Source organism: Telmatherina bonti, assembly GCF_933228915.1.
Source record: "Telmatherina bonti genome assembly, chromosome: 11".
Taxonomy (NCBI): Eukaryota; Metazoa; Chordata; class Actinopteri; order Atheriniformes; family Telmatherinidae; genus Telmatherina; species Telmatherina bonti.
Window position 1 is genome coordinate 6,536,835 of NC_136629.1, and position 22,620 is coordinate 6,559,454.

The 22,620-nt window shown below is 44.7% G+C and overlaps 1 protein-coding gene across 1 annotated transcript in view; it reads left to right on the forward strand.

Moving 5' to 3' along the window:
- The window catches only part of kif20ba (kinesin family member 20Ba), a gene marked incomplete at both ends in the record, with an annotated part of 49,807 nt that extends 36,023 nt beyond the window's left edge, over positions 1 to 13,784 (forward strand). The window contains 5 exons of the mRNA XM_079248353.1: positions 1,638 to 1,679; positions 10,393 to 10,467; positions 11,045 to 11,162; positions 12,504 to 12,649; positions 13,707 to 13,784. Of these exons, the coding sequence (XP_079104479.1) occupies positions 1,638 to 1,679; positions 10,393 to 10,467; positions 11,045 to 11,162; positions 12,504 to 12,649; positions 13,707 to 13,784 (459 nt within the window). The remainder of the gene's footprint in view (positions 1 to 1,637; positions 1,680 to 10,392; positions 10,468 to 11,044; positions 11,163 to 12,503; positions 12,650 to 13,706) is intronic.
- Between the last annotated feature and the right edge of the window lie 8,836 nt (positions 13,785 to 22,620).

The following is a 22,620-nucleotide window of genomic DNA, read 5'->3' on the forward strand; positions in this document are numbered from 1 at the left end:
TTTTTTTTTTTTAAATTATCCAAAAGAAAGTATTGCCTCGTAACACTGGACTTAACAGGTTCTTTTCCAGTATGAATGTTTGTTCATATTTAATAGTTTGTCTCTGTTTCAGGCTAAACAATAACTTTTTCATTTAGTTTCAACCATAAACAGTATATGAAAGATGGACGGAGCCTTCACCGGTAAAAAGTAAAGCCTATGCGAAAGTGCATAAAACTGCAGGTTCCTCCTTCATCCACTAGGGGCTGCAAAACAGAGCAAATCCCCATACACTCCCATGTTAAAAAGACCAACTTCACAGCAGGAATAAACATGTTTACAGCAGAAATAAACATGTTTACAGCAGAAATAAACACGTTTACAGGAGAAATAAACATGTGTACAGCAGAAATAAACGTGTACAGCAGGAATAAACATGTTTACAGCAGGAATAAACACGTTTACAGCAGAAATAAACATGTGTACAGCAGGAATAAACATGTTTACAGCAGGAATAAACATGTTTACAGCAGGAATAAACATGTTTACAGCAGAAATAAACATGTTTACAGCAGAAATAAACATGTTTACAGCAGGAATAAACATGTTTACAGCAGAAATAAACATGTTTACAGCAGAAATAAACGTGTACAGCAGGAATAAACATGTTTACAGCAGGAATAAACACGTTTACAGCAGAAATAAACATGTGTACAGCAGGAATAAACATGTTTACAGCAGGAATAAACATGTTTACAGTGTGGTACAAAAATCCGTTTTAAGTTTAGGTCTGTGGTCTTAGCCTTAGCTGCTAATGTGAGAGCCCGTGGCCTTTGCTTTAAGGTTCAGTCTTCAAGGTTTATTTTATTGTCATTTGCACGTCTACGAAAATTAAATTTGTAATTGGGACCAGCAACATATGATATCCCAAAAATAATCTACAATAATTTAGGCCTAAATGAAAAATCATAGAAAGTAATAAATATATAACAGTAAAGTAACAGTAAATCTTTCAAAATAAAATCATCATGCAGAGTTTAAACCTGAGCAGCATATTAAGAACAAGTGAAGCAACAGTTTCCTCCTGAAATCCACAACCAGCTTCTTCTTCTCCTCCACATTTATGCAGATTATTTTTTTCTGCACCAGTCCATCAGATCTTCCCCCTTCTGCTGGTACGACAATTTGTCATTGTGGGTTATCAATCCATCTACCACTGTGTCATCTGCAAATTTCACTACGACTGCCTTGGTGTTTGGCCGAGCCTCCAGCTCCCCCCACGCCCTTGGGGGAGCTGGTGCTGAGGATGTTGGAGCAGGATGAGATGACATTGATTCTGTCTGTGGAAAAGTGTAGAATCCAGTTACAAAGGGAAGGTAATGGTCCGAGCAGTCTGCAGGACAAACCAACCATGTTCGACATGTTCCTTCATCTTTGTTGTTAACGTCTTCCGGAGTTTCGGCACGGCTGGTTTTCCATCATCACCTTCTGAAATATTAAATTCCAGATGTTTATGTCCTGCTGGTGAAACCAAAGTAAAACCTTGTCCATCCAGTTAAATTCATTTTAAACTGTCTCTGAGTACGTGTTACTGAGCTGTAGAAAGACTGCTAAAAGGTTTGTTTCTAACAAAGTTATTTCTTTTTCTTTTTTTTTAGTCTTTTGTTTTCAGGCGGAGTAAGAGACGAGCTACACGCGAGGTACCTTTTCTGTGTCTTTTTTTTCACTAGACTCATTTTCACATCATTCAATCATGAAATAACATTTTCCATCGACCCACCACATTTCTCACCATCGTGTATTGACATGGTAGAATAGTCAGTAGGGGTAGATTCCCACCAGAATCGCCCGGTGGACTCAGTTGGGTCTGGAACACACTAAGAATCAGGATGTAACGTGAAAAGTCCCTCTTATTATTTATCTTATCAGTAAGGTACGTTAATAGTTTTGCAGCATTAGTTTTATTTGCCTATATAACCGGTTGCCATGGTGATTCCAGTGTTACTTCAACGGCATCTGCTTTTTACTGGTGCTATGATGACGGGAGCATACTTCAATAGTCAGAAAGGAGGCAAAGTCTGAACTTTCAGTTATTCGGCTCAAAAACTGTCACAACGGAGCAGTCGCACTGGAAAAATTATAGAACTGCAAGCAGTAGAAAGGTCTGCAAACAGAGGTGTGTCTTACCTTTTCATTATTCTACCGTGTTCTATTGTGTTTTTACAAGTTGTGAAAGAAAAAAGTCAATAAAAAAAAAAATAAGCGTCAAAGTGAATGGAGCCAGCAGTGGGGCGACCCTACACTCTGAGGTGATTTCTGAGACGACTGAGGCCTGTCAGAATAACTGGTACGTCGGGTGAATGACAGGAAAAATGCCTTTGTTTTTATCTATTATTTGTTCGTGTGCGGTAAAGATTGTGGGTGAGGAAGTTATGGTTGAGAACTTTTGAGAATTGATGCATGATGTGGAAAATCTAAAGGATCATTTCTGAATTTTCATTAAACTTAAAGCTGGGGTATGTAACATTCCTCAGAGACATGTTCCTCTGGGTGAAGTGGTTCCTCGTCCTGATAGTAGTCTATACATTCTGTAATCATAAACAATAAGAAATATAGTTAGACCCTCAGTTTACTGTAAATCTGTAAAAACTCTGACCAATCCAAACGTTCCAACCCAAATAGAGTTTTTCATTTCTTCATAAGCTTCTTCTCCCGGCTCCCCTCCTCCCCCTCCAGCAGTGCATACCTGATAGCCACACCCTGCATATAAACAGCGTGTTAGGATGAAAACACAAAGTAGTGAAGAAGAAACTCGGAAGGCAAACATGGCTGAGAAAATGCAGGAAGGATTTCCAGACCCGCTAAACAGCCGAGAAAGAGAAAATCGTTGGTGGAAAAATCTGCGAATAAAAAAGCCTCGGATCACGGAAGGAGCAGAACCAGAGGGGGAGGAGCCAAGACATGGCACCACTTTCACATCTTGCTAGCTCCTCAACATTACCTAGCCCAGCTTTAACCTGTGATTGTGTCAAAACTGTAAAAGATACTAAAACGCCGTTTGAGACGGTCCGAGTTCTTGTTCTGTTGAAACTCTGAAAGAAGTTTCTACGTGAGGATATGCCTGAGTTGTAGGGATCCAAAGCGGGCGTCGATTTTCACTGGCACAGGAAAACCCCATTCATTCCTATGGGAGAGGGTTTCGGTTCTTTGTTCTGTGTTCTGTTCGGCTTCGCTCCCCTGGTCATGTGATGAAGACGTCTGGAGTTAATCGGCTGTTGTATGGCTGTTGTAAGTTCTGCTATGGATTTCTTTTTCATGGCGACTTGTGTCTTTGGAAAGTAGTGGACTCCAAAGGAGGTCTTTCTTTGCCATGATTGCAGTCCAGAGATCATTGGGACAAACTCCTCCACGCCAATAAGATGGCAGGTTAAGCTGGAACCCCTCCTCAGCCTTGCTGGCGAGGTCTTTCCACTGGTCCTGGAGAGGACCGTGGCACATCAGATGAGGGAAGATCAGCATGGTTTTTACTCTGGATCTGATCAGTAGAGGTTCGTCCAACCAGCCTGCATGCTCTTCATGGACCATGGCAGATCAGTCGGATCAGTTTCTGGCTGAAGTTCAACTCTCCTAAGACTGCCTTTTGTCACAATCCTTCTCAGAACTTTTACAAACCGAATAGCCTCGGTGTTGAGTAGATCCGCTTTGGTGGTCTCAGGGTTGGGTCTCTTTATGGTTTCTCAGAAATATTGGAAATAAATTATGGTTGCTTGAATTATTGGATAGGGAGGGGAAAGAAAACCTTAAATGGGGAAAAAAGATGCATGAAAATCCTGATAAATATTAAATAGTAGAATCTTATGACCTGAATCAGGTTGAGTCATGAGGTATCACAGCTAGAGTTGCAGCGCTGCCTCAGTTAAAGGCTCCAGGTCAAACTGTTCCGACTCAGACGTTTCCTCCTTCGTGCTGTTCGGTGATGCCGTCACGTTCTCGTTCAGCAGCAGCTGCAGCCACATCTTCCGTTACAGGGAGCATTTTGCTTCATCTTCCAGCCTCTTAGTGGGTAAAACAAGGAAAACATGAAGCACGTGCAACCCGGCGAGCTGGATATCCGGGCCTGTGGGGCCTCTTCAGACTGCTGCTGTGTGGAAATCCTGCATCAGTGTGTTCCTGTCTTGATTTGCACCACGGTGATGGTGTCACCTTGCGAGTGTTGTTCCTCTGGGGAGGGAAGTTTTCCTCCAGGGAGGTCAGAGCCGAGGTCGCCTTGTGCTCCCGGAAACTGTCGGGATTCAGGTCTTCGTTCAAGGACACTTGAGCGAGTTACTGTGGGTCACAGGGTTGCTTGCATGACCGCAGGCCCACTCTGCTCCCAGCTGAATGTGGACTGGTGGCCCAAACCACTCCTTTCTGAACAACCGCAGTCATAAAAACCGTAGCAGAGACAAAGTCTCTGATATGGAACGCTGCATCTGGAGTCACATTCAGATGCTGTCAGCCTCATTCCATCATGAGAAACTGAAGTTATCTCCACGTGCCGATCCCTGAAAGCTGCAGGACGGAGCGCTGCAGTTGGATGTTTCTCATCTTTTTATTTATAGCCCGCCACGCCAGACTGGAGTGCTCCACATAGTCCATACAGAGCGACTCAGTCTGGAGTCCCTCCGCTTCATCGAGATTCGTATCGGTCTGAAACAAACCGGCCACTCTGATTGGTTGATCTGAGGAGACTCTTGCCTTGCATCACCACATATTCAAAACATTCAAGATGGCGTACGGACGTAACGGGAGTTCCTTTCTTTTTGCCATAAATACTGTTTTAAATGACCAGAAACAGTGAGTTGCCAACAACGCCATGTAGCCTCAGGTTTTCACAGCAAAAACACAGGTTATTCATGTCTTTTGTACTTCCATGTTTATTTTCTTCTGTTGCGTTCGCTCTACAGAACACTTCCGGACATTTAGGCTGCCGCTTCACTGACGTCACGTCCACCTTGTTTCTGATTGGTTTACGCCGCCCTAGAAATCTGTTGATGCAAGTGAGTACCCAGACTCGACGCCGGGACAGCCAGACCATAGACCGTAATTAAAGATGGACGGAGTCTCCGGCGGTTAAAAGTGAAGCCTATGCGGAAGTGTATAAAACTGCAGTTCCCCCTTCATCCACTAGGGGCTCCAAAACAGAGCAAATCCCCATAGACTCCCATGTTAAAAAGACCAACTTCACAGCAGAAATAAACGTTTGCAGCAGAAATAAACATGTTTACAGCCTAATTCAAAAATCCATTTTAGGTTTAATAGGTCAGGTTTACCTTCATGACAACTGTGGGGGGAGTGAATTTTTTTCTAACTCGCCCGTTTAAAAGTAATTTAATTTTTAACTTCAGCATGTTTAGGGGCGTGTCCTTTTGATTGACAGGCACCCGATCTCCCGCTCCAAGTCAGAAGAACGTAGAACAACCACGGTTTTTAGCCGGTTAACAACGTGACTTAGCTTTAGCCTGCTTACCTCCGTTAGCTGGTTAGCTCCTGTTATCTCCGGGTTAGCTCGGTTAGCTCTTAGCTACAGAAAGCTCGGAGTTCGTTTGATGTCAATCATCCACCACTACGACGCTCATAGATCTATGTTCAATTTACTACATTATAGGATTACTTTACTCCTTTCTGGGATTACTTTACTCCGTCCTAGGATTACTTTACTCCTTCCTAGGATTACTTTTCATCTTCCTAGGATCACTTTTACACTTACCTAGGATTACTTTAACACTTACCTAGGATTACTTTACTCCGTTCTAGGATTACTTTACTTCTTCCCAGGACTATATTACTCCTTCCTAGGATTACTTTACTCCTTCCTAGGATTACTTTTCATCTTCCTAGGATCACTTTTACACTTACCTAGGATTACTTTAACACTTACCTAGGATTACTTTACTCCGTTCTAGGATTACTTTACTTCTTCCCAGGACTATATTACTCCTTCCTAGGATTACTTTACTTCTTCCTAGGATTACTTTTACACTTGCCTAGGATTACTTTACTCCTTTCTAGGATTACTTAACTCCTTCCCAGGATTACTTTCATTGTTCACTCAGGGATTTCTCTGAATATTTATCACCATTATGTTGGTAATAACTGAATTATTTATCGAAGACTGTAATGAAAACACCTCCTAACCTGCTGCTGCATCTGGAAGACACTTTTCATTTGCTTGTAGTTTAAACTGATGATTTATGACTCTGTGGTTTTGCATTGTCATCAGATTACAGTCTGTCTGACTGCTACTGTGATAAATCTTCATCCTGAATTCATTTGCTGCAGGAGATTATTAATGATGAGTGTTGCAAAGCTTGGGTGAACTGCAGAGCAGCTGCAGATGTTGGTGGCATGAGATGATGTCAAACAACCAGACCGCAGGTTCACGGTTAGACGTTGGCTTCTCAGACATGAAAATTCTCTTGTTCTTCCGCCTTTAATCTGCTGCGTCATCAACACTTCTGAAAACTGATGACAAATGTTTTAACTCAGCAGTTCACGACAGATTTTTTCTACACGTCGTGTTTCTAACTGCACTTTGCTTTATACCAGCAGTATTCTCTTTACACAGCAGCAGATAAAATCTTAAGCATTATTACATCAAATGATATGACAAAAAAGGAGAAAAAAAATCACCATTTGTTAGTTAAAGTAGGGATATAGTGATAGTACTGTCTGAAACTCCTGCTTTGTTTTCATTGGTTTAAGTTAGGTGTTTATATTTTAACAATGTGATTATTCCACAGCTATCTTATGATTGGTCAGATTAACAACTTTGATTGTTTAAAAAGCAGAAGAAAACGTCATTTCCCTGCAAGAAGCATGTCTGTGGAAACCTGCTCCGGTCCAGCAGGGGGCAGAAACACACCAGCAACCAGATATGACATACTGACAGCATTTTACGACTGTTGGCAGAAAAGTAAACGTTGTTTAGAGGCTGATTTTAAAATTTGTTCCATCTAAACATTTTGTATAAATAAACTTTGCAAAGTGTTATATATGGATAAAACTTCCACATAAAATCAGATTTCCAGTTGCGATTCCTCCTGTAACAACCAAAGCACATCTTTGGTTCCGGACTGGGGGGGAAAGTTGTGTCTAAACAATGTCCAAAACCTTAAATAAAAAAAGTCTGTAAGAACGAAGAGTTTTGGGCTAAAAGGAAGAAACTTACTAACTTATTTAGTTTCTAAACCGATGACTTTAGTTTCATCCCCGTGTGAAAGGGACGGAGCTACAAGCACTGTGATCACAGTTGACCCCAACCGGAACCGGATGCATCAAGGAGTTGTAGCCGCCCCCCAGGTCGTCTTTACTGAGCGTGCCCCTCAGGTCGTCTTTACTGAGCACGCTTCCCAGGTTGTCCTTACTGAGCGCGCTCCCCAGGTCGTCCTTACTGAGCACACCTCTCAGGTCGTCCTTACTGAGCGTGCCGCTTAGGTCATCCTTTCTAAGCGCGCCCCTCAGGTCCTCTTTACTGAGCGCGCTCCTCATGTCATCCTTACTGAGCGCGCTCCCCAGGTCGTCTTTCCTGAGCGCGCCCCTCAGAAAGTCCTTACGCTGCGCACTCCTCCGGTCGTCCTTACTGAGCGCGCTCCCCAGGTCGTCCCCACTGAGCGCGCTCTTGATGTTGTCCTTACTGAGCGAGCCCCTCAGGTCGTCTTTACTGAGCGAGCCCCTCAGGTCGTCTTTACTGAGCGAGCCCCTCAGGTCGTCTTTACTGAGCGAGCCCCTCAGGTCGTCTTTACTGAGCGAGCCCCTCAGGTCGTCTTTACTGAGCGCGCCTCTTAGGTCGTCCTTACTGAGCGCGCCCCTCAGGTCGTCTTTACTGAGCGCGCCCCTCAGGTCGTCCTTACTAAGCACGCTCTTCAGGTTGTCCATGCTGAGCGCACCTCTTAGGTCATCCTTTTTAAGCGCGTCCCTCAGGTCGTCTTTACTGAGCGCACCACTTAGGTCGTCCTTTCTAAGCGCGCCCCTCAAGTCCTCTTTACTGAGCGCGCTCCTCAGGTTGTCCTTACTGAGCGCGCTCCCCAGGTCGTCCTTACTGAGCACGCTCCCCAGGTCGTCCTTTCTAAGCGCGCCCCTCAGTTCCTCCTTTCTAAGCGCGCCCCTCAGGTCCTCTTTTCTAAGCGCGCCCCTCAGGTCCTCCTTTCTAAGCGTGCCCCTCAGGTCCTCTTTACTGAGCGCGCTCCTCAGGTCGTCCTTATTGAGCGCGCTCCCCAGGTCGTCCTTATTGAGCGCGCTCCCCAGGTCGTCCTTATTGAGCGCGCTCCCCAGGTCGTCCTTCCTGAGCGCGCCCCTCAGGTCGTCCTTACTAAACACGCTCTTCAGGTTGTCCATGCTGAGCACGCCTCTTAGGTCATCCTTTTTAAGCGCGTCCCTCAGGTCCTCCTTATTGAGCGCGCTCCCCAGGTCGTCCTTCCTGAGCGCGCCCCTCAGGTCGTCCTTACTAAGCACGCTCTTCAGGTTGTCCATGCTGAGCACGCCTCTTAGGTCATCCTTTTTAAGCGCGCCCCTCAGGTCCTCCTTACTGAGCGCGCTCCCCAGGTCGTCCTCACTCAGCGCGTCCCTCAGGTCCTCTTTACTGAGCGCGCCTCTCAGGTCCTCTTTACTGAGCGCGCCCCTCAGGTCCTCTTTACTGAGTGCTCCCCTCAGGTCATCCTTACTGAGCGCGCCCCTCAGGACGTCCTTACTGAGCGCGCCCCTCAGGTCGTCCTTACTGAGCGCGCCCCTCAGGTCGTCCTTACTGAGCGCGCCCCTCAGGTCGTCCTCACTCAGCGCTCCCCTCAGGTCGTCCTCACTCAGCGCGCCCCTCAGGTCGTCCTTACTGAGCGCGCCCCTCAGGTCGTCCTCACTCAGCGCGCCCCTCAGGTCGTCCTCACTCAGCGCGCCCCCGTAGGTCGTCCTTACTGAGCGCGCCCCTCAGGTCCTCTTTACTGAGCGCGCCCCTCAGGTCCTCTTTATTGAGCGGGCCTCTCAGGTCGTCCTTACTGAGCGCGCCCCTCAGGTCGTCCTTACTGAGCGCGCCCCTCAGGTCGTCCTTACTGAGCGCGCCCCTCAGGTCGTCTTTACTGTGCGCGCCCCTCAGGTCGTCTTTACTGAGCGCGCTCCTCAGGTCGTCCTTACTGAGCGCGCTCCCCAGGTCCTCCTTACTGAGCGCGCTCCCCAGGTTGTCCTTACTGAGCGCGCCCCTCAGGTCGTCTTTACTGTGCGCGCCCCTCAGGTCGTCTTTACTGTGCGCGCCCCTCAGGTCGTCTTTACTGAGCGCGCTCCTCAGGTCGTCCTTACTGAGCGCGCTCCCCAGGTCGTCCTTACTGAGCGCGCCCCTCAGGTCGTCCTTACTGAGCGCGCTCCTCAGGTCGTCCTTACTGAGCGCGCCCCTCAGGTCGTCCTCACTCAGCGCGCCCCTCAGGTCGTCCTCACTCAGCGCACCCCCGTAGGTCGTCCTTACTGAGCGCGCCCCTCAGGTCCTCTTTACTGAGCGCGCCCCTCAGGTCCTCTTTATTGAGCGGGCCTCTCAGGTCGTCCTTACTGAGCGCGCCCCTCAGGTCGTCCTTACTGAGCGCGCCCCTCAGGTCGTCTTTACTGTGCGCGCCCCTCAGGTCGTCTTTACTGAGCGCGCTCCTCAGGTCGTCCTTACTGAGCGCGCTCCCCAGGTCCTCCTTACTGAGCGCGCTCCCCAGGTCGTCCTTACTGAGCGCGCCCCTCAGGTCGTCCTTACTGAGCGCGCTCCTCAGGTCGTCCTTACTGAGCGCGCTCCTCAGGTCGTCCTTACTGAGCGCGCTCCTCAGGTCGTCCTTACTGAGCGCGCTCCCCAGGTCGTCCTTACTGAGCGCGCCCCTCAGGTCGTCCTTACTGAGCGCGCCCCTCAGGTCGTCCTTACTGAGCGCGCTCCTCAGGTTGTCCTCCACCCCACCGTGACTCAGAACTACTAAACCGTTCTGGGATTTGTTTGTGTGGATCTGATGCAGGAATAAATCAGGTTTTATTGATGTATTCTGACCTGCAGACGTGTTCTGCTCCATCCACCCTCACATCCCACTCTGCTGGGCTTTCATGTCACGGCTCCATCACCAGTTGAATATCTTTGCATATAAATGCTGCCATCTCGTCTGGAAGGCGTTTTTACGAGCCTCGATCAGCATCAAGCGGCAGAAAGACGACTGAACAGCAGACGGTGAAAATAAATCACACTTCATTCAGATTCAGTCCTGTAAACCTGAAGGCGACATTCCATTCATTCAGCTTCCACATCTCATGGGGTTGATGGGAAGACTGGGAGACAAACCAGTACATCCTTTCATGATGAACCCTGTTGTCTCACTGCTGGCCTCTACCTAAACCTCTGGACATCTCCGTCTGTCGTTGTGTTGACAGGAAGACATGGAGGCAGAAAACAGAAGGAACACGAAGACCAAAGTGACGCCGAAGCTGACGCCACACAAAGAGGAGGTAAGAGACACACGCACACACACACACAGCGACATGCAGCAGGTTATCTTCTGTTTTATCTGGTTTAAACGTTTTTCTGTGGAACGGAAAGACATGTTAAAAGGAGATCCGTTCAGTCTCCTGGTGAAACGTTACGTTCCAGTAAATACTGCAGCAGCTGGACCCGGCCGGGAGGACACCGTTTAAATCTGGCGTTCCTTTTACACGTTTTAATCCCAAAGACATGAAACATGGCTGCTGTGTCAATCCACCATCATCTTCATCATCGCCATCTTCAACTTCTTGCAAACATCTCACCAGCCAATCACGTGGCGGCGTGTAGACGAAGAGAAAATGTCCAGGAAGTTGTCTGGACCGGAACGCAGCAAACGGCCCGATGAAGAGGAGGGTAGACCTGATGAAGAGGAGGGGGGACCTGATGAAGAGGAGGGACCTGATGATGTTTTTAATCCTTGATAAATTAGAACTCAGACGTATTTAAAGATCCTAAACTGTTTCCATCCAGTAGAAACGTGTTAGCGTGTGTAAATCCACGTTTTATCCGACATACTAACCACACATCCCTTCTCCGGACCAGACCGCGTCCCCAGCTGGTTGCCATGACTCCCCAAACAGCATCCGCAGCAGGAAGGAGGGAGCGCTGCTGAAGATCGGAGACTTCCTGCAGAGCTCCCCGACTCTGTTCAGCTCTAAAGGTCAGTGTGGAGAACTTCTTCTTTCAGGCTGGATGGAGAGCCGAGGATGAAGAGTGATGAAGATCGGCGTGTTTCATCCAGTTCAGCTTTATTCCTATAGCACCACTTCACAACAACGTCATCTCAGACAACTTACAGGCTCATCAGTTTGTTCGTCATAAACAGTCAGGATCACATGTGATCTGGACCCGGATCCAGACCTGCATCCTGATCTGCCCCAGGCGACAGCAGAGATGCACGTAGACTAACTGATCTGTTTCTCATCAACAGAAAGCTCGTCACAAAAAGATAAGTTTTTATAAACTTATATCTAGTTTGATTAAATTGAAAACAAAAAATCATGAACTTCTGTTACGACATTTATTTAACTCAAACTTAATTTTTAAGACTTTTCTATAAAGATGGAATCATTTCCAGAATTGTTTCTCTAAACTGTAGTTTCTCCTCCAGGCCTGCAGGTGGTGCTGTAACCCTGTTACAGACACTGAGCATGCTCAGATCGTCGTAGTTTCTCCTCCAGGCCTGCAGGCGGGCTGTAAAGGAAACACAGGACGATGAATGCAGATATTTCAGACTTTACAAAGTAGTCTGTAACATGCACCGAGCATGCTCAGTAGTGTCCATTGTTGCAGCTGTGGGAGTGGTTTGTTGGTGCAGGTTGAGGGCGGCGTCATGGCGTTTAGACACGTTGTTGGAACGTATTTCGGACCAGTTCTGGCTCCACGTGGACGAACATTCAAACAATGAAAACTTTATCAGCGACGTGAAACTCTCCATGTTAACATAAAAATCTGCAGGTTGACGCGTTTCACAGATTAAACCACATAATTAACTGAATGTATTCATCCGCCTGACAAACTATAGCCAGTAAACCGTTTCATAGTGCGAGCTGCTTCCGGAGGCTTTTACTTTTTATGGATTAGTAAAACGTCTGTAAAAAGTCTATTGATCAGCAGCTGGGGCGTTACTGGGCAGGGGAGGCTTGACTGGGACACTAATGATGCCTGAGAGGCCAAACTGAAGACAGAGAACAGCAGAACGTCCGTTACGTCCTCCAACAGCGACACTCTCGCTCATTAATTATTGCTGGAAGCTTCTTCAGCTGCTCCATCTTTCATCCCATCCTTCCCCTCATCTCCTACCTTGACAGTAAATAACAGACATGTCTGCTGCGTTTCAGGAAAATCTCTTAACTCTGGTTCTTAAAGGCAGTTTAGAAGAAATCTGTTGATGGAAACAAGTCTGAACAGCTCCTACTGGGGAAGAACCGCCAGAATCACCATGTTCTTACTCTGGTTCTGTTTCTCCACCTTCTTCTCTGCTCCTGCTAACGATCTGCAGCCAAGAAGATGATGAATCTGGTGAGCGGTCGCAGCGAAGCCGACTCGGCGGCCTCCTCTTCCTCCCTCAGTCTGAGAGGCAGGAGGAACAAAAAGAAGCTGTACAGGCCCGAAATCTCCTCCCCCATGGACATGCCGGCCCACCCAGTGAGTCTCCTCGCGCTACACTTCACACAGTGAGAAGGTGGTTCGCTACAACAGGTTTGTTACACGAGACGGAGACGATGCAGACCCCTCGATGGAAGTGTCGGCAGGTTTAGAACCTCATGGATTCATCTGTACGTGCACACACCTGAGCCTGATCGATGACGTTGCCGTGACGATGTTGTCCACTCTCTCCACAGAGACGCTGGAAGAACTGATTTCAGTCTGCCTGAAACTCAGCGTTCACTACTGATCATTTGCATTAAAAGAATCATTGAACTGCGAGCAGCAGAAGGGTCTGCTGAACGCACACGCCGTTTTATATCAGGTTAACAAGACCCCTCGTCTCCTGACTGAAGAAAACCTCCGCTCATTTTGTATTTCAGTTTACACGCCAACCGCAGAAACAAGTAAAGAATTTACTGTCAATGGAGCTGATTGGCTAGCAGAACTTGATGTTAACAGCTTATTGGTTAACAGAATGTGATGTTAACAGCTGATTGGCTGGCAGAATGTAACGTTAACAGCTTATTGGCTAGCAGAACTTGATGTTAACAGCTTATTGGTTAACAGAATGTGATGTTAACAGCTGATTGGCTGGCAGAACTTGATGTTAACAGCTGATTGGCTAGCAGAATGTGATGTTAACAGCTGATTGGCTGGCAGAATGTAATGCTAACAGCTTATTGGCTAGCAGAACTTGATGTTAACAGCTTATTGGTTAACAGAATGTGATGTTAACAGCTGATTGGTTAACAGAATGTGACATTAACAGCTGATTAGCTAGCAGAGCGTAACGTTAACAGCTGATTAACTAGTGTGAGGTTGGAAAACTGAGCAGTTCAGTGTCATACATGGTGTAAAACTGATGGTTGTAAATCTGTACCAGTAGCAGTTTTTAACTGGAAACCAGTGGCGTTATTCCGTATGCTGGAAGACGCTCAGTTTTCTGTATTTGTGCCTCATAAAATACTGAAGCAAGTTATAAATATACATCCTGTAAGGCTTGACGGCGTGTTTGTCGTTCCCATGCCGACACTGATGTTTGCTTCCGTTTCAGATGATCAGCAGAGAGGCGGAGGAGGACGGCGACCATCAGACCGTAAAGAGGCGTCTTCGCTCCAGAGTGGCTAAATAATCCCTTCAGCGCCAACACTCCCGCCTGAAACAACAACCACAGCATGTAGCTGATTATAATCAAGCTAATCTAACACAACCGTCTCATGCTAAGAAATCAAACGCCATGTAAACATTAAAGTAAATGAAAGCTGATTTTCTACCATTTTCCTTTTCTACCAACAGGAGTCGACTGGTTGGTGGCGATTGTTAGCTGTTAGCCGTTAGCTATTAGCTTCGTTAGCGCTGAGAAACGAGCAGCCGTTGCTGTTCCTTTCCATTTTAATGAACTTGTAGACTATCATGGCTGGTCTACGTTCATCGTTAAGCAACTCCAGACTCGCCATGTCGTAACTACGCGGAAGCACTCGTCTCATGTAAACTTTGTATCTAAATGTTGTTTTCTTTCATGTGCAATCGTTCCTCCAGAATTTGGTGCAATCATTTATCTTTTTGTAGTTGGAGTCTGAATGTTTCCCGATCCAGATGTTTTAATGAAGTTTTCAGGTTTGGGCCTCGGAGATGAATTTCATCGTATCTGCTTCAGATAATGGATCATCAGGACTGACGGGACTGTTCCTTATGTAGGTTTATCATAAAATCTGATGTTTATCTGTCTAGCAAGCTCCTAAAATGGACTAGTTTTACTACAATTTAACAGTTTCATTCATTTCTACTGTTCTCAGTGTGGCTCATCAAACCTTTACTGCTGCGCTGAATGATCTTTCCGGAAAACCTCCATCTAGAAGGTCTTCACGTGGTTCCTTAACGGAGGTCTGTTTCCAGATAATTTAGCTCCATTTATTCTTTCATCTTCTGATATGAGCAGGATTAATTCCTCACCTGGCAAAGACGGTTTTCTCATCCATTTAACCTGGATCGTTAAACCCTGATTACTTATCCCTGGTTCTTTAAACCCGATTAGTTCTGGTTTGCTTGAAGCAAATGAAGAATGTCGTGATCACAAACTCTGGTGAAACTGATTCTTAAAGTTGAGTTGCCAGATGTGCTTATTACAAGCCACTTTTGGCTTGTTTTGGTTAAAAGATCTGGTAACCCAGGTCCAGTAACAGGACTGTGTGGACCAGGACTCTTCCAGTTGAATCTGTAAAGGTAATGCACCACGGATCTGATCCCCGTCCAGAAAGAAACGATGAAGTCACCTCCGACGGCCAAACCTGGAAAGTTCGTCACATTCAGGGCGAAGCTGCTTCATTTTCATTTGATTTGTTTTCTGATCTGGGCTCAAAATGACCCAAAATTCAGTTTTTTCTCTCCGTTAAAGTCCAATCGCACTTTATTTCACTCCAGAAGCCGAGGAGACGACTACAGTTGAGTCTTACATGTTGAAGCCATCACTACGTTCCTGTTTGTCTTTATTCTACTTTATATCGATTCCTCACTGATCATGTTGCTGTTCTGGCATCACTGTATCTGATAAAAACCAATAAAAACACACCCTGATTTGAAAATAAACATTTTGTTTTCTATTATTTCCTCCACGTTGAAGGAAATGTGTTGCAGCTGATATGGAAAGCTCCTGCAGACCCATTGAGATGCTGGTTCCCAGCAGGATTCTGTCGCTTCGCGTCTCGTATCGGTATCGCTACCTCCAGGAATCCATCATTTTGTCCGAGAGCTTTCTCCCGTCAGACGTCTTGTTGGAATCCACCAGGAAGACTCATCCTGTACAGACGGATTTAAAGCTTCTGAAACATGACGAAGACGTTGAGGAATGATTGTGGATCACAAATATCGCCAACCTCAACCCTGGACTCGGTTTGTGGAAGTTGCAGGAGGAAACTCCCTGATCTCTTGTTGGAGATGAACGCCAGCGATGAAACGTGGACAGATGGAGGTCGGTGGAACTCGTAGGATCACATGTCCATCCCCTGGTGGATGAAAAGCTGTGGATGAGATTTATCTACAGAGGCTGAAGGTTCTGGACTGTCTGAAATGTCTCGCCAACTCTGCCTCATATCAAGGCCTGGTGGACTGGAAGGATCCCAATTCTAGGTTTAGTCCTGGTTCTGGAACAACGGACCAGATCGCCAACCTCAGAATCACTATGAGGCTCATGGGGAGCTGGTCTACATGTGTTTTATGGACTTGTAGAAGGGTTGTGAGCTGTTCTTCAGAGGGTGCTGGAGTCTCCACTGCCATCTGTAATATCCCAGGAGGTCCAAAGTACGAGTTGAGTCCACTTCCACAGCAGAATCCGGTCCTGAAACTGGTCTCAATCGATTCACACGGGACACTGCAGAACTTTATTTTACATTTTGTTTATGACAAACCCATCCAATAATGTGCATCTCCCTTAACGATGGCTAATCCAGCATGGTCTTCGATTGGTTGTAATGTTTGAGCAGATTATCGGAAGGTTCCAGTCAGTCGCTTTCATGAAAAGACATGGAGAATGTTAAAGAAAAAAATGAGCGAAATATGCAACTCTTTAAGGAAGCTGCTGTTAATGGAAGTTCTGTTTTTATTCCATTTCTATAGTTTCTCAGGATATATATATAATATATATATATATATATATATATATACACACACACATGAGAGAAAGAGGGCTGCTGGAATGAATGGAGGTGCAAACAAGGCACTTGGAATGCTACTATAGCAGTAACCCTAGTTAGCGGTGTACGAGAAGAGATTGTGGGACTTTGCCATCAGTCTACACTTCCATATACGTTCTAAACTAGTAGCTCAGTATTCCAACGTCCACAAATGGCAGCTGCTCCTGGATATTGAGGAGATACAAGTTGTTAAAGTCATGGCAAGGAGGAACCAGGGCATCAGGTTAGAGGGGGGGAGTTAAAAAAAATATCCCCCCGAGAGATTGGGTACCAAGCTCCATTAACAATAGAGGTGAATGAGGAAACTGACCTGAAAGGTTGAATCATGGCTCAGACGAGAGCTTGTAAATCCCAACACTGACTAACGAGAAGCGATGAACCTCCAGAAAGTCTTCTAGCTGAGTTGATGGCAGCAATAAGTACGATCCCTACTGCAACCATCACTGAAACTATTGAGCGGATATACAGTACAGCAACAGTGATCCTGGAGACGCTTCACCGACACTCGGGAAGGCTCGGGAAGAGATGCAATGGAAGAGGAGGTTGGAAGCCTAAATCAAGGCAACTTGGAGGGAAGTCAGCCATCTGTCGGAACTCCAAAGGGGTACAGCCACGAAAGAGGTACAGCGGCATGTCCATACCAGAGGATAACGGCCAAACAAAGATTTCAAGTATTGGTGCGATTGAGCAGATACACAGGATACAAACATGGGCAAATAAACCGGCTGTTCTTCACTAACCCAGCTAAAGTGTGCCTTAGTTTCAGAGTAATACCACACAAGCTAGCTCACAAAGGCTAGAGACAGGACATGGGAATAGGAGGCGTCACATGAAAGTAAAGCACAGTAAACTAAAACTTGACCACAGTTCCCTCCATGAACAAGATCTAGTTACTATCACCATGTCTAAAGATAAAGCTACAGTAACTGTATAAATGAACCAGCTGCTGTAGTATGGGATCCACCCTGAATGGCTGACCAGGGCTCGAACAGTTCTGATACTGAAAGAAAAAGCCCCAAGGGATCAGTCCCATCCAACTATAGGAAAATAACCTGCCTCTCCACAACATGGAAGCTCCTGTCAGGCATCATAGCAGCCAGGGTAGGTGGGCACATGGATCAATATATGGCAGGGACACAGAAAGGCATTGGTAAAGGAAGCAGAGGAGCCAAACACCAGCTGCTGGTTGTTTACTATGACTGCAAAACCAGACAGACAAACCTGTGCACCGCCTGGACTGACTACTGGAAAGCCTATGACTCAATGCCACACACATGGATCCTGGAATGTCTGCAACTGTACAAGATCAGCAGCAGTCTAAAAGCCTTCGTTGCAAACTCAATGAGGCTGTGGCAGACCACCATGAAGGTGCAAATCTCCATCAAATGTGGCATATATCAAAGAGATGCCCTGTCCCCGCTGACTGGGTATGGATACCGACTCAGAAATGAGGCCACCATCAGTCACCTCCTCTACATGGATGCTATCAAGCTGTACGCTAGCAGTAAACAAGATGTTGGCTTTACTGATCCACACCACCAGGATCTACAGGAAGAATATCGGAATATCATTCCATACATACATATGTAAAGCATGCAGACGTGACGTTTCCATGTAGACGTGATGTTTCCATGCAGACGTGATGTTTCCATGCAGACGTGATGTTTCCATGTTGACGTGATGTTTCCATGCAGAGATGACGTTTCCATGTTGACATGACGTTTCCATGTAGACGTGATGTTTCCATGCAGACGTGATGTTTCCATGCAGACGTGATGTTTCCATGTTGACGTGATGTTTCCATGCAGAGATGACGTTTCCATGTTGACATGACGTTTCCATGTAGACGTGATGTTTCCATGCAGACGTGATGTTTCCATGCAGACGTGATGTTTCCATGTTGACGTGATGTTTCCATGCAGAGATGACGTTTCCATGTTGACATGACGTTTCCATGTAGACGTGATGTTTCCATGCAGACGTGATGTTTCCATGCAGACGTGATGTTTCCATGCTGACATGATGTTTCCATGCTGACGTGATGTTTCCATGTTGATGTGATGTTTCCATGTTGATGTGATGTTTCCATGCAGACGTGATGTTTCCATGCAGACGTGATGTTTCCATGCAGACGTGATGTTTCCATGCTGACGTGATGTTTCCATGTTGATGTGATGTTTCCATGTTGATGTGATGTTTCCATGCAGACGTGATGTTTCCATGCAGACACGATGTTTCCATGCAGACGTGATGTTTCCATGCTGACGTGATGTTTCCATGCTGACGTGATGTTTCCATGCAGACGTGATGTTTCCATGTTGATGTGATGTTTCCATGTTGATGTGATGTTTCCATGCAGACGTGATGTTTCCATGTTGATGTGATGTTTCCATGTTGATGTGATGTTTCCATGCAGACGTGATGTTTCCATGCAGACGTGATGTTTCCATGCAGACGTGATGTTTCCATGCTGACGTGATGTTTCCATGCAGACGTGATGTTTCCATGCAGACGTGATGTTTCCATGCAGACGTGATGTTTCCATGCAGAGGTGACGTTTCCATGCAGACGTGATGTTTCCATGCTGACGTGATGTTTCCATGCAGAGGTGATGTTTCAAAGCAGATGTGATGTTTCCATGCAGACATGTTTCCAAGCAGACGTGATGTTTGCTGCCTCAGCTGTCAGATTAAGAGGCTAAAATGATGTAAATGAATGTGTAGTAGATACAGCAGCATAAGGAGCAACCAGAAGAAGAAACCTGGATATATTGTGGAAACACACAGATTAAAAGTGACGAAGACTTTTCTCATGTGCACATCCTTCTCTTGGCTTTCTGGAGAAAAACTATTGACACTGAAAGTAGTCATGTTCACTCTGTTACGTCCGACCCTCGCTGTGATGGTGCTGGTGTCCCTCTGTAAACAAGTGAGGAAGCAGAAGGAGGCGTAGCTGTGTCTTCTGACATTTTCAGGCCATCTTTCCAACACTGATGGTGTTACTAACTCACACTGCTTCCGCCACCCGCACCACCAGATCGTCTGCAGGTCTGTTGTGTTTCCAAACCAGCCGTTAGGATGGATCCTCACATTCAGGCCCCAAATTCTTTTTCTGTCTGTCTGAGTTTTATAGTTGTCTTCCTGCACATCAGCGTTTTTGGTTCATTCTGTCAGACCTGAGCAGTTTCAGCTTCCACTGAGTTGCAGAAGCTCGAAGCATCTTTACAACATTTATTGCTGTGAGATTCTGCTGCCGTGCTGTAAAACGAGCAGCACATAAAATCTGAGAAACGAAGTGCAGATCTCTGCCAGAACTAAGAGTGCAGACACCAAGAGACGCAGATCTGCAACGAGCCAAAACATTTCTAATAAATCTGTTTCTGGTGGTGCAGGACCAAGCTGGATTTAACAATCTGCTGACGTTTCAGGTCAATAGAAAAAATAAAACATAACGTTTAATAACGTTTTTCAGTCATTCAGTCTGGATTGAAACATCCTGATGAAATATTATTTAGGTTATTTTAACTTTTTAAATGCCAGTTTAATGACACAGTGTTGCTGCTTTTACGGGGACAAAGTTATTCTAACAAATTATTGGTTTTGGGTGAGTCTGAATTAAAGTAAACCTGCTTGTAAACATGGATTTGATCATATCTGGATATAATAATAATTATAATCATGAATGTAAACACATATAAATATGGATGTAAAATTGATCTGAATGTGGATGTAAACATTAATTTAAACATAGATATAAATGTGAATGCAATGATGGATGTAAATGTGGATTATTTATAGTGTCACCATTGCTTTTCTTTATTTATGATGATTTTTTTTTCTGACATCATCGGGAGGAAGAGTTATAATCAAACAACATCCCAGGAAAACAGGCAGACACAGAGGAGGAAAGATGGTGGAAATGACCAGGGAGAAAAGATTATGGAGAACTTCCAAATCATGAATAAAAGCGATGAAGATGAAGTTGAGAATTTAAATAAATTTAAATAAACTCACCTCTGCTAATGAGGAATTATTTTGCTTCCAGCTTGGGAAGGAAATCCAGTCATCTGGTCAACGAATGACAGACAGGCGGCAATGATGCAATCACAACAATCACTTCCCACGCAGCTGCAGCCTTCATGTCGTCTCCACAGCTGTGCTTCCTGTCCGGTCGTCATATCTACAGTCTGCATATCTACAGTCTGCATATCTACAGTCTACATATCTACAGTCTGCATATCTAAAGTCTACATATCTACAGTCTGCATATCTACAGTCTGCATATCTACAGTCTGCATATCTAAAGTCTGCATATCTACAGTCTGCATATCTACAGTCTACATATCTACAGTCTACATATCTAAAGTCTACATATCTACAGTCTGCATATCTACAGTCTGCATATCTACAGTCTACATATCTACAGTCTGCATATCTACAGTCTGCATAACTACAGTCTACATATCTACAGTCTACATATCTACAGTCTACATATCTACGGTCTGCATATCTAAAGTCTACATATCTACAGTCTACATATCTACAGTCTGCATATCTACAGTCTACATATCTACAGTCTGCATATCTACAGTCTGCATATCTACAGTCTGCATATCTACAGTCTAATTATCTACAGTCTACATATCTACAGTCTGCATATCTACAGTCTACATATCTACAGTCTACATATCTATAGTCTGCATATCTACAGTCTGCATATCTACAGTATACATATCTAAAGTCTACATATCTACAGTCTACATATCTATAGTCTGCATATCTACAGTCTGCATATCTACAGTATACATATCTACAGTCTACATATCTAAAGTCTACATATCTACAGTCTGCATATCTACAGTCTGCATATCTACAGTATACATATCTAAAGTCTACATATCTACAGTCTATATATCTACAGTCTGCATATCTACAGTCTGCATATCTACAGTCTGCATATCTACAGTCTGCATATCTACAGTATACATATCTAAAGTTTACATATCTACAGTCTGCATATCTACAGTCTGCATATCTACAGTGTACATATCTACAGTCTGCATATCTACAGTATACATATCTAAAGTTTACATATCTACAGTCTACATATCTACAGTCTGCATATCTACAGTATACATACCTACAGTCTGCATATCTACAGTCTGCATATCTACAGTATACATATCTAAAGTCTACATATCTACAGTCTGCATATCTACAGTCTGCATATCTACAGTCTGCATATCTACAGTCTACATATCTACAGTCTACATATCTACAGTCTGCATATCTACAGTATACATATCTAAAGTTTACATATCTACAGTCTACATATCTACAGTCTGCATATCTACAGTCTGCATATCTACAGTCTAATTATCTACAGTCTACATATCTACAGTCTGCATATCTACAGTCTGCATATCTACATTGTACATATCTACAGTCTGCATATCTACAGTCTACATATCTACAGACTGCATATCTACAGTATGCATATCTACAGTATACATATCTACAGTCTACATATCTACAGTCTACATATCTACAGTCTGCATATCTACAGTCTGCAAATCTACAGTCTGCATATCTACAGTATACATATCTACAGTCTACATATCTAAAGTCTACATATCTACAGTCTACATATCTACAGTCTGCATATCTACAGTCTGCATATCTACAGTCTGCATATCTACAGTCTGCATATCTACAGTCTACATATCTACAGTCTATATATCTACAGTCTACATATCCACAGTCTGCATATCTACAGTCTGCATATCTACAGTCTGCATATCAAAAGTCTACATATCTACAGTCTGCATATCTACAGTCTGCATATCTACAGTCTACATATCTAAAGTCTACATATCTACAGTCTACATATCCACAGTCTGCATATCTACAGTCTGCATATCTACATTCTGCATATCTACAGTCTACATGTCTACAGTCTACATGTCTACAGTCTGCATATCTACATTCTACATGTCTACAGTCTACATGTCTACAGTCTGCATATCTACAGTCTGCATATCTACAGTCTGCATATCTACATTCTGCATATCTACAGTCTACATGTCTACAGTCTACATGTCTACAGTCTGCATATCTACATTCTACATGTCTACAGTCTACATGTCTACAGTCTGCATATCTACATTCTGCATATCTACAGTCTACATATCTACAGTCTGCATATCAAAAGTCTGCATATCTACAGTCTGCATATCTACAGTCTACATATCTACAGTCTGCATATCTACAGTCTGCATAT